Consider the following 12,593-nt stretch of genomic DNA (forward strand, 5'->3'; position numbering starts at 1 on the left):
ATAGATAGATAGATAGATAGATAGATAGATAGATAGATAGATAGATAAGGGGGAAGCCCAAATAATATTGAATTGTTACTCATTGACACTTGACTGCTGATGAATCATGCTATTAATATTAAACATGGAACTGCAGAGAAAAAAAGTTCATATGATATGGAATTCGCATGGCCTTAAAGAACAGAGTCAGCCATTGGTAGAATAAACTGAAGTAACCTTTCTGGAGAGAATTTCAATATTCCTTATCATTTTTAACCTAGTAATTCTAAGAATTTACTCTGAGATTATAACTATGGCAGTACAAGTATTTTAGCTTTAAGAAATTTTTGCTGGTGTTCTAATATAACAGAAAATAGAACTTAATTGTTTAAAAATATGAATCAGTTAAATTTTGGTACAGAAATGTAATTCACTATTAAGCAGCCATTTTAAAAATGAGCATTGTGACACATAACCTTTATTTCCAGTGCTCAGGGGGTGGTGGGGATGGAGACTGTAGGATGAGTTCTAACTCCAAGCTCAGACTGAGTTATGGAGTGAGTTCCACCGGCCTACAGTACATGAGAGCCTGTCTCAAAAAACAAAACAAAAACAATGTAGTTGGAGAATACTGAAATCAGATGTTGATGGCAGGCTGTAAAGTAAAAGAGCGAGTTATGCAGAATGCAGCGGTACAGTTTTTATTACGGCCTGCACATAGACCAGGGAATTGGAAAGTATAGCACCAAACTAGACGAGTGGTGCTGGAGCACATGCCACTCCTGCCACTTATTTTGTTGGTGTTTTGTGGCGCTGAGAGTCAACTTAGTGCTTCTTGCATGCTGCACAAACACGATACAGCTCTTTACGTTTCCTTTTGTTCGGTTTTTTTTTTTTTTTGAGACAGGGTCTCTACATAGCCCTGGCTGTCCTGGAACTCACTCTGTAGACCAGGCTGGCCTCAAACTCAGAGATCCACCTGCCTCTGCCTCCCGAGTGCTGGGACTAAAGGGAGATGCCAACACACCTGGCCAGCTATCGGGCATTTTCAAAATGAGCAAGCATCAGTTTTCTCGAGGAGAAAAAATAAATAAAAAGTATTCTTAATGAAACTGTATAAGACCTTTGAAATGGCTTCGTGGGTAAAGGCACTGTCCAAGACTGACAACCTGAGTTTCATCTTCAGAACACACTTGTTGGAGGAGGAAACTAACACCTGGAAATTTGCCTCTAATCCCCACATGTATGCTACTGTGGCACATCCACCCACTCACACACATTTTTTAAAACATATTTTTTAATTTTATAGGTGCTGGAATGTTGGCTTAGCAGTTAAAAATACTTGTTGCTCGTGTAGAGGCTCTAGGTTCAATTTCCAGCCCTATGGTGGCCCATAATCCTCTCTAACTATAGTTCCCTTCATCCTCTTTGACCTCATCAGGCACACATACGGTGCACAGACATACGTGCAGTCAGAATACTCATACACATAAAATATTTTTTAATGTTATTAAGAAAAATATGTAAATGAATGGCCACGGAATTCTCTTACACTTCCTTTTTCTTTAAGAGAAAAACACTAGTTTTCAGATGATAAGATATTTATTTGGCCTCAGTTATAATCTAGGCCTAATTTTAAGCTCTGAAGATAGACCAGGAAACAAAATGAAGATGGATCCTTGGTCTTGTGCAAGTTACTTCCTATCATTTCTTTTTGTTTATGTTTGCTTACTTTCTGGCATTTCTGGCTTTAGCATAGGTAAGTTGAAAAAAGACAGATTTTAGTTTTGTAACTTCTTGGGTTTCTAAGGACAGAGTCAAGAGGTTTAATTTAGTCTCAGGGTAGCCAGAGCTATTCTTAGAAAGTAACTCATGTGAATGAATAAATGGTTTCAACAACTAGGAGACTAAGGTAGCAAGAATGGTAAATGTCATGGATAACAAAGGACATAGCCCCATGGCTTCGGGGCATCTGCCTATTTGATCTTTGTGGAGCCCAAAAGAATCGTGGTCAATAAGCTACTACATGATTCTGTGCCAAAGAGAGACAAATTTTGAATAGTTAATTGTTGAGATGTTTGTTTGCTGATGACACAATCACAAGTCCAAAGATAAGGTCATGAGGGCATAGGTTCCTAGACCTGTTTTTACTGAGGAGTTAGTGGTCAGGTTTCTTCCCCTCCCTCAGCTCCCTTCCTTGAGGATGTAGCAAAACCGGAGGATCTTGACTCCCAGAGATGGAGGAAGTTCTCCAGAGAATGATACTCTGTAAAATTCAAGACTTAGATGAGTTTGAGATAGACGTGATTTTTATCCCTTTGGTGCCCTATAATTTTATAGTGCTGGTTTCTTGGCTTATTTTTCAGGTCTGCACTACAGAGTTTGCACAAGGCTTGTGAAGTGGCCAGAATGCATAACTACTATCCAGGCAGCCTTTTTCTCACTTGGGTGAGTTATTATGAGAGCCATATCAACTCAGATCAGTCCTCAGTCAATGAGTGGAATGCTATGCAGGATGTGCAGTCTCATCGGCCTGACTCTCCAGCTCTCTTCACGGACATGTAAGTTGGCTTGCTGAGGACTGTGGAAGCCAGTGTCCTGGTCAGCAAATCCCTTAGGAACTAACCCTGACCCATTGACAATAGTTACTATGTAGATCACACTTATGTCATACATGAAGAGTACCCTTCTATTTACCTGCAAAGGCCTGGAGAATTTCACTCCTGAGCACAATGGAATTTTCATAATTAAGAATGTAATGCTCTAGAAATCTATTACTTAGATTCCACTAATTGGAAATTTGAATTTAGAGAATTAGTTGTGAAAAAGAGCATTTGATAAATTGATAGCATGATGCTTTGGGGAGATGGTCGTCATATCTAAGAAATTAAGATGCCTTTCAAAGGGGCTGGAGAGATGGCTCAGTGGTTAAGAGCACTGTGTGCTTTTCCAGAGGCCCTGAGTTCAATTCCCAGCAGCCACATGGTGGCTCACAACCATCTATAATGAGATCTGGTGCCCTCTTCTGGCCTGCAGGCCCACATGCAGATGGGGCACTCATGCATATCATACAGATCATACATGCATATGTACGAACATGAATACATAGATACATAGATATTTTTTTAAAAAGGGTGGCTAAGATGCCTTTCAAAGGGGAGCAAGTGCTCCTTTAGATGAAATCCCAGGCACAACAGTTGGTGTGTTCTCTTTCTTCCTTTACTGTTGTAACCGGGAGATGATGTTTATGCTCTCTGGGGGTTTATGTACTTTTAATCCCAGCACTCAGGAAGCCAAGGCAAGTGATCTCTGAGTTCAAGGCCAGCCTGGCCTTCAGAGCGAGTTCTAAGCCAGTGAGACCCTGTCTCAGAAAGGAGAGAAGAAAGAAACATGTTTCCAATCCCTTGAAAAGAATACCTGGGTTAAATTTATTTCTGTTGAGTTATGGTTCTGTTTTAGTTCAAAAAGTAGTAAAAACATCATTAGCCTTTTTTTAATAGGGAGTTGTTGGTTCTAGAGCCTTCTTTCCAGTAGACCTCATCCTTTCAAGATCTCATAATAACCAAAAAGATACAAATCTTTGGGAAAGGAACTTCATGATTTTATATTGTGAAGCTGAGTGGTGGGTCTCGGAGGAACGGATATTTCATCTAGTTAAAAAAAGCACATCCTGAACCACACTTGAAGAAGAACATCCTTTACAGCCAGGGAGAGTGGCATGCAGCACACTGAGGAGACGGGGGCAGGAGGGCTTCAAGGCCAACTCATCTTAAGTCAGTTAACTGCTCCTTCCTGATTCTTTATTTTATTTGAGATGTTGGATATATAGAACAGAAAAAGGAATTGCTTTACATCCCTAAGCAAAAACACCAAAAACCAAAAAGAAAAGGTCCTGATACCCAGTAGACACTCACTGAACATTAGTTCTTAGTTTGAAGATGTATTTAACAAATTATCCTTGTAGATGAGAAGTAAGTGGAAACCGTGAGCCAGCATATCAATGATGACGTATAGGCTACTCTTATGTCACCTTGACAGAAAGAGTTGTCAGAAAGAAACGAACCTTAATTGAGAAAATGCCTCTGTAAGTACCAGCTGTAGGCAAGCCTGTAGGGCATTTTCTTAGTTATTGATGGATGTGGGAGGGCCCAGCCCATGGTGGGTAGTGCCATCCCTCGGCTGGTGGTCCTAGGTTCTGTAAGAAAGCAGGCTGAGCAAGCCAAGGAGACCAAACCAGTAAGCAGCACCCATCCATGGCCTCTGCATCAGCTCTTGCCTCCAGGTTCCTGCCCTGTTTTATTTCCTGTCCTGGCTTCCTTCAACGATGGACCACACCACCAAATGGAAGTGTAAGCCAAACAAACCTCTTCCTCCCCAGCTCACTCTTGATCATGGTGTTTCATCACACACAGCTAGAGTAACCCTATCTAGGACATGATTATATCCGGATAGAGTGGTTTTTAGTTAGTTTTGCTTTTCTCTGTATTTTTTTACATTTTTCCAGTGACATAAAAGAGGGGAAAGTGTTTGCATGCTGTAATGCTTTTTCTGTGCCCGCTTCCTACCCAAGTTAACTAAAAAAGCCTAAATAGGAATAGTGAGAACACGGGAAGTGGGAGTCCAAATGTATTTACAGTGCTCTGCTGTGAGCAGTTTGTTTGTAACCTGAGGGACATATACATGTGTGGTGCTCCCGTGTACATCGGAGCTCAGTACGCCAGGCTCAGAGAAGAGAAGGACCTTGTTCAAGGTCGCATTAACCGTAAAGAGCAGCACTGTGATTAAACCTGGATGTGTCTGCTCCCAAACTATTCTACCTCAGAGTGTGACGGAAACTGCCCGACCAGGAAAGCAAACCTATGCATGCACACAGCTGCTAAAATCTGTCTTTATCAACACATCTTTTCAGTGGAAGACTTGTCGCTATTACCCCCCCCCCCCACGTATTAGCTGTGTCCAGAAAACTTGAAGCCAGATAAGAATTGTACTTCTAGTCACAACACAGATGCTTCGGCAGGAACAGCACAGTAGTAGCTGTGTGCTGCGTGGTTCATGATATGCTGAGTGCCTAAGCACTGTGGAGCTCCAAGTGTATGAAGATGCAGCGTGCAGCCGTGGAGATTATCAAGGCTATTTTTGCAGCCAGTGATAAGGAGCAACAGGAACAGACAGGATGCCTGAAAGCTTAGACCATATCCACTTCCAAATAAGGAGATGCAGAGCAGATACCTTTCTTGAGTAGGTAGGAGCAAAGAATGGGACAGAAAGAACTCAACTTCTCCACAATGTGAAACTGTGCCACTAGAGAGAAGCATCCAGTTGCTCTGAACCAATGCTTTTCTAGTAGTCAAGAAGCAGCTGCAAAGGCTGACTTCATATTAAAGTTCCAGGAATAAATTTGTTTGTCTGTCTGCTTGTCTGTTTGTTTTGAAGCAGAGTCTCAGTTTGTAGCCCTGGCTGTCCTAGAAATCATCATGTAGACCTAGGCTGGCCTCTAACTCAGCATTCTGGGACTAAGGCATGTGCCACCACACCTGGCCTGGAATGATTTTATTTTTAAAGAATCAGAAGACTACAAAACAACACAACACTACAGATAGAGAGCTGGGCTGGACTGAGTGCTCTGATTTTCCTGCTAATGTATATGATTATCAGTGTGTCTTTTAGCATGTTTGTTTCCTTAATTATAAAATTAGTATAAATTTTCACAGAAATGAGTAGGAAGAAAAGGACAGTGATGCACACCTGCAATTCCAGTACTTGGAAAACTAAAGCAGGAGAATTGAAAGCTCTAGGCCAACCTGGACTACATGGCAAGACCTTGTCTCCAAACTAACTAACTAACTAACTAACTAACTAACTAATTAATCAATTAATTCATGGAGCTATTCTGAGAGTTGCCATGAAAAAGGAAAGTGTTTTGAATGGAAGTATTCCATCCGAAAAGCTGCCCTCCAACCCCTTTTAGAACGAAAGCTGCCTTGTTGGAGGAGGCTGCGTCAGCCCTCCCTCCCTTCTAGCTGAGAGGTCCAGAGCAATGAACGCTGAGCACAGGGTGGCATTTTAAGGTCCAGTTCTATCGAGAGTCATACTACTAGTCTAGCCAGATTGGTGTTCTAGCTCAGTAAGTGATGCTATCCAGGGGTACGTGATAGGAATGTGAGATACACTTGATCCATCAGCTTGTCTGTGCTTCTTCATAGACCTGTATATTTATGAAATAGTTAAAGACATAAATTCATAGAACCTGTTACATGTTTATGTTCTATATGTTTGTTAAAATGTTTGGTTGGTTTGGTTTGGGAGTATGTTCTTGTTAGTTTTGATTTTTGTTTTAGACATTGTCTCATTATGTACTACCCACATTGGCCGTAAATTAACTGTGTAGTCATGTACAGTCTTCATTTGCATCTGCAATATAAACATGAGAGTAAAAGAAGTAGTTTGGAAACATAATCAAATAGTGAATTCATTGCTTTGGTTAAATTCTTATTTAAGAAAAATCATTACTTGTCTATCCTCAGACCAACTGAACGTGAACGAACAGAAAGGCTTATTAAAACCAAATTAAGGGAGATTATGATGCAAAAGGATTTGGAGAATATCACATCCAAAGAGGTAAGCAGCTCTGAGTCTCCAATGTCCCAAAGCTAGAAATAGAATAACAATAGGTATGGAGCTAAAAATGGTATTGAAAACTTTACAGAGATTAATACAGTACATCACCTCTGTTTCAGATAAGGACAGAGCTGGAAATGCAGATGGTGTGCAACTTGCGAGAATTCAAGGAATTCATAGATAATGAAATGATAGTGATCCTTGGTCAGATGGACAGTCCCACACAGATATTTGAGCATGTGTTCCTGGTGAGTTAACGACACTTGAAATGGCATTTTGAAACTAGCTTTGGGCTCAAGACATGAAGGGAAGCTATTGTTGTTTTATTACTTAAATAAAATGTAACTGGACTGGAGAGATGGTTCAGTGGTTAAGAGCACTTACTGTTCTTGCAGAGGACCCAGATTCAATTCCTAGCACACACGTGCTGACGCAGAACCTTCACTCTAGTTCCCAGGGGTCTGAAGCCCCCTCCTGACCTCTGCAGGCACCACGCATTCATGTAGGCAAAACACTCATACACCTAAAATAAATAAATTAAGAAACTTTTAATGTACCTAACTTTAAAAGCATAGGCAATATGCACCCACCCCTTGTTGCTTTCTAATCACTTTGGTGCATTATTTTTTACTAACACTACTAGTGTTATTTGTGCTTTGAAGGTTATCACCATGTATTGTATGATGGAATGTTACATAATGGCTTGCTGCTGCTCGTCTCTTCCCAGTTCCTCCTTCAGCAGATTTTTATGTGGATTAAAACTGAGTGTGTTGGGAATATTTATACCAAGGAATTTAGCAAATGCTACAAACGAGGGCTTTCTTCCTTTAGGTTGTTAAATTGTCATCTGTTTTGTGTAATACTCAGAGTCAAACATGTCAGTCAGCTGTGGTTCCATACACTATATCTGAATAGGATGATGTTTATGCTTTTCCTCTGCTCTGATGAAATATAACAGGTCTAAACAAATTCATGTTTAAGACCTGCTATATTTCATCAGAACAGATGAGACCTACTTATACCAGAAATTTTGTTGAACTTTCTAGAGTGCTAAGGGTCAAATCCTGATCTCCGCACACATTACACATATGCTCTACCGCTGAACTGCATCCTCCGCCGTGGACTTTTAAGCATATAACACTATGACACAGCATTTTGAGGCCCTCAAGTTACTTTTCATGATTACCAGGAAGTCTGAGACTAAAATTTGTTCTTTGTAGTTCCCAAACGTTCAGTGGCCTGTAATATCTCAAGGAAGACACACACTGAGACTAGATAGGAAAGCCTGTAAGGTTGAAGAGCTCCAGTTTCATATCGCATGGTAGTGGGAACAAGGTTAACAAGGAGAAGTAAAAGCAAAGGAGAAAGCTAAAATGCCATTTTTGTTTCCACTTCCTGTACATTTTGGCCAAATATGTTACATAAGCTTTTTATCTTTACCCATAGAACAGCCAGTACTATCTATATCCAGCAATATAGCCCTTCCATTTTCTAATGAACACGTATGTGAACTGAACTGATTGGAAGCCAGGAAAATAGATAGAAGAGGGTCAGACACACAGAAGCTAACTGTATTACTGCAGTCTGAATATCCAGAAGTTTATTTTGCTGTGCGGTCAGCCGTGCTGCCATTGAAAGTTGACATCTTAGAGCATGTTTGTCTCTAGTTTGTTTCATAGGGGCCATAGCTATGAAATTACTGTACAAAGCTGAATTGGCGGAGGATCTTTTCTAGTACTTCTGAGAGATGGAATTACAGGCACATGCCACCTCACCCAGCTTAGATTTTTTTTTTTTTTTTTACCTTTTTCGTTTTTATGTGTATGTACCTATCTGTGCACCGCATTGATGCAGAGGATCCCTGGAACTGGAAATGTGAACAGATGGTTGTGAGCCACCCTGCCTGTGTTTGCTAGGAACTGAACCCAGGTCCTCTAGAACAGCACGTCCTCTTAACCACTGAGCCATCTCTCCAGCCCCTAGAATTTTTACTTTTAAAGTATATGTCTGTGTACATATTTTTGAATAAAGAAAAAAAAATCTCTTCAATTTCCCATATAGTGTTATTTTCTCAAGAATAAACATTTCTTTGCATTGTGAAGTTTTAATTTTTTGGTTTTGGCTTGGTTTTGGTTGGTTGTGTTAGGTTGTTTGTTGTTGTTTGAGACAGGATTTCTCTGTGCAGCCCTGGCTGTCCTGAAGCGTGCTCTGTAGACCAGGCTGGCCTCAAACTCAGAGATTCATGTTGCCTTTGCCTCCTGAGTGTTGGCATTAAAGGTCTAAATAATTTTCTTATTTAAGGAAATAACTTCCAATAGAATTCTAAAATTTAACTCTTATTCAACATGTAAAAGAAATGCTTGAAGATGTTGTCTAAACATCTTATTATACTTGTTTTGATGGCTTCCTCTCAGTTTGTACCACATATCCTATGTCCAGACCCCTCTGTCTTCTCCAGTGAGAGTACGCTTTCCCAGCGAGAAAAAGGAGATCTATCCTAGCTTCAAGCTGAGAGTTACTTTTCTCAAAGTCATCTCATTTCATGCATAGTTGCCATTCCTGGAGCTCAACCAGATTGTGTGAGGAGAGGCAGAATTCTCCCTCCCTCTGGAAGAATGCTCAGCTCTGCATCAATACTTCACAGAGATCTGTTTATTAGGATGGTATCAGCTGATATGGAGAAGGAATGTTTAGAACATACTGTAAAGAAAATCTGCAGTGAAAAGGAAAAACTGACTGGTAGGAAGCCACATTATTATTTAGAAAAAGGATTCATCTAAATCCTCATAAAACTGTACAATTTCTCTGAGCTGGAAGCCCTTGCCCAACCAGATTTTAGTATCAGCAGCTCCTAGAGGCTGTTTGATTTGGCTGAGAAAACTGCATGTGAATAGAGACCTTAATGCCAGAACAACAAGAGTGTTTTGTTGTTGGTTTTTTTTTTTTTTTGGGGGGGGGGGGTTGTTTGTTTGTTTGTATTTGTTTTTTTTAGCTGAGCAAGGGAAACATAAGGGTACTGGATATAGAGTAATTTTGCTTATGAATAAAGTGGCAGAACTTTTACTAGTCATCTTTTTCAAGATTTGGCATTATAGATCTTTCCTAGAAGAGTTTTCAAATAACAAGTCACAATCTGGATATACTTATGGTAGTACAGAAAAATAGTATAGTATTGAGACAGTCGTTATATGGGTCACTTTTGTCATATTCATAATTTTTGATCCTGAACTGGAAGTACATTCCATAAACTTCTCTTAAAAGGAAAATCCAGGGGCTAGCAAGATGGCTCGGCAGATAAAGGCCACCACACCTAATGACCTGAGGCCAGTCACCGGAACCCACATGCATGAATGCCCCACACCAACACATGTGTACACACACACACAGTAAGATGTAATTTAAAAAACAAATTAGGGCTACAGATATATTACAATTGGTAGAACACGGCACTGTGCTCAGTCCCCAGCACCATAAAAAGTGGGTTTACTGGTGCACCCCTGTAATTCCAGCACCTAGGAGACGAAAACAATAGGTCCTGAAGTTCAAGACTGAGGCCAGTAAGATGACTCACTGGTAAAGACACTTGCCCCAAAACCCTACAACCTGAATTTAACCCCCCAGAATACACATGGTGTGAGCCAAGAACCAACTCCTGGGAGTCAGGTTGTCCTCTGATCTTTACACACTGGACCACTTGTCCGTTCACCTGTGTGTGCACACACTCACCTCCCTGGCCCATCCAAAAAAGATAAATTTTTTTTGCACTATCATTAATAAAAACTAGATAACATGAAGTTCCTGGTACTTAAAGGCATTGAGTAAATGTTATTGAGTTACTTTTTAGAAACTGTTCGTCCCCCCCACCCCCGCCTTGTTCCTTTTCAAATACTGTGTTTAGCTGACTTGCTAATACTCACTAACCTTGTCTTTTTGGCTCTCTAGGGCTCAGAATGGAATGCCTCGAACTTAGAGGACTTACAGAACCGAGGGTAAGCACACAGCAATTGCTGATATCCTTGTCTGATAGAAGCCCCTGTTTAATCTTTATATTTTCCTATCAAAGAAGTATCAGTGGGTTACTTTAATCCTTAGAGTTACTCTCATTGCTCAGGTATACTCTTACAAAAATCAGAACCGTTTTTCCCTCAACTCTTTAATCCTCTTCCCTCCAAGAAAGATCAATTGTATTAATAAAAGGGCTTTGAAAACAAATTCCCAAGTGTTTGGTACTCTTTAAAAATCAAGTTGTTACTAGAAATGTAGTTGAGTGACAGAGTTTGCCTAGGCCAGAGTGTTACAGGTATTATTTACTATTGTTTTATCTTTTAGTTAATGAGAGCTTATTCCTAAACAGCTGTATACCCAAATCACCACACAGAGACTGGGATTTATTTAATTACTCCATCCTAAACCTCCAAGCCTGCATAGTTTCCTATCATTCAGATTCACCCAATATACTTGCTTTCAGTCAGATCTTAGGTCTGGTCCCATCTCTCCAACTGGTTCCAAAACCTCTCCGAATTCTCCTCCACTCCACTCTCCTGCTTCCTTCCTCTTCCTCTCACTCCGGACCAGGATGTCCCACCCTCTCCTCTCCATTGCTCAGCAATGTGGCTGGTTGTTTTATTGACAGTACAGAGAACAAATGGTGGCATGTTTACACAAACTTAAGACAGGTGATGCTTAAGGTAAGCATCACAATGCGATATCCGGATTGAAACCAGATAGTAGGGGAGAGAAATCAGCATTTGAATGAACAAGGGTAAAGTGTATACATTCCAAAAGAACAGTATACCAGCACCAGAGGAAGAAGAAAATGAATCATTTCTGATTGCCATGATAGACTGAGAGACTGAGAGTCAGAGGTACTGATAGGTACCATGTGTACTCCCTGCTTTCCTCTCCTCACAGGAAAGATGAGGTTTTTTTTTTTTTAATTGCTAAAACTAACTGCTAGGTTTCATACCAAAAAAAAAAAAAAAAAATCCCAGGTAGGAAAGCTTAATTACTTAGTTGAAGATATAAAAATTAGTATAACTTGAACCTTTTTAATTAGTAAGGATTGGTCTGAAGCTTTTAAAGTTAGAGACTATATCTTCACCTTTTGAATTTATATTTACCTAGCTCAAAGCTTCACACCAAGCTTCACACCAAGATGATATTCAGTGTGAATGAATTATGAGAAGTTCATACACATGTGAGAACTGTCACTTGCCTAACGACAGATGAGGGCTGAGAATTGAGAGACCTGGGCTCTCGTCCTGCTCTTGTCCTGCTCTTGTCCTGCTCTCATCCTGCATCTTCCATTTGCCCTCTCCAAACTAAATAGTGTTTACCAGTAGGTTTCTTGACAGGGCCGTGGAAACTGAGACCATGATTGGGCCTGAAGGCATTGACTCTGCTCTATCTGCAGAAGCTCACTTAAATTCCCTGGGGAGTGGGACACAATTTTTGACAGCTTACAGTGCGGTAAAGTTTTAAAGTGCTAGAAAACTAGTGCTTTCTAGAAAACTGAGATATGCTATGCAGCATGAAATCTGAGATCTGACGTAGCACTAGACTGTGATCCTCGCTGCCGATGAGACCCATCCACCTCAGATGCTTCTTTTATTAAAACATCTTAGAAAAACATATTTGTATACCTTGATGTGGTACCATGTGATGTTTGAGAGCGTGTGTGTGTGTAATGTCTTAAATCAAGTTTGTCATCTGGAACAGTTTTTCAGTTCTTTTCTTAGTAAGTTATTTTATTTTTTATGTGTATGGGTATTGTACCTGCATGCCTATCAGATGCCCTGGGACTAGGGTTACAGATGGTCGTGAGCTGCTATGCAGGGAACCGAGCCTAAGTCCTCTGAAGGAGCAGCCAGTGCTCTTAACAGTTAAGCCATCTCTTCCACCCCCATTTATCCAGTCTTCATGATGAAAACTTTCAAAAATCTTTCCTTCCACCGTATGTAGTTATCCACAGTCACTATACTGTGGAATAGCAGCCG

The 12,593-nt window shown here is 40.4% G+C and overlaps 1 protein-coding gene across 1 annotated transcript in view; it reads left to right on the forward strand.

Annotated features, from left to right (window-relative positions):
* Ssh2 (slingshot protein phosphatase 2) overlaps nucleotides 1-12,593 on the forward strand; it is a 234,447-nt gene that overhangs the window by 202,694 nt on the left and 19,160 nt on the right. The window contains 4 exon segments of the mRNA XM_055620388.1: nucleotides 2,346-2,540; nucleotides 6,504-6,597; nucleotides 6,717-6,845; nucleotides 10,540-10,586. Of these exon segments, the coding sequence (XP_055476363.1) occupies nucleotides 2,346-2,540; nucleotides 6,504-6,597; nucleotides 6,717-6,845; nucleotides 10,540-10,586 (465 nt within the window).

This window comes from Psammomys obesus, unplaced genomic scaffold (genome assembly GCF_907164565.1).
Source record: "Psammomys obesus unplaced genomic scaffold, mPsaObe1.curated_primary_1811, whole genome shotgun sequence".
Classification (NCBI taxonomy): Eukaryota; Metazoa; Chordata; class Mammalia; order Rodentia; family Muridae; genus Psammomys; species Psammomys obesus.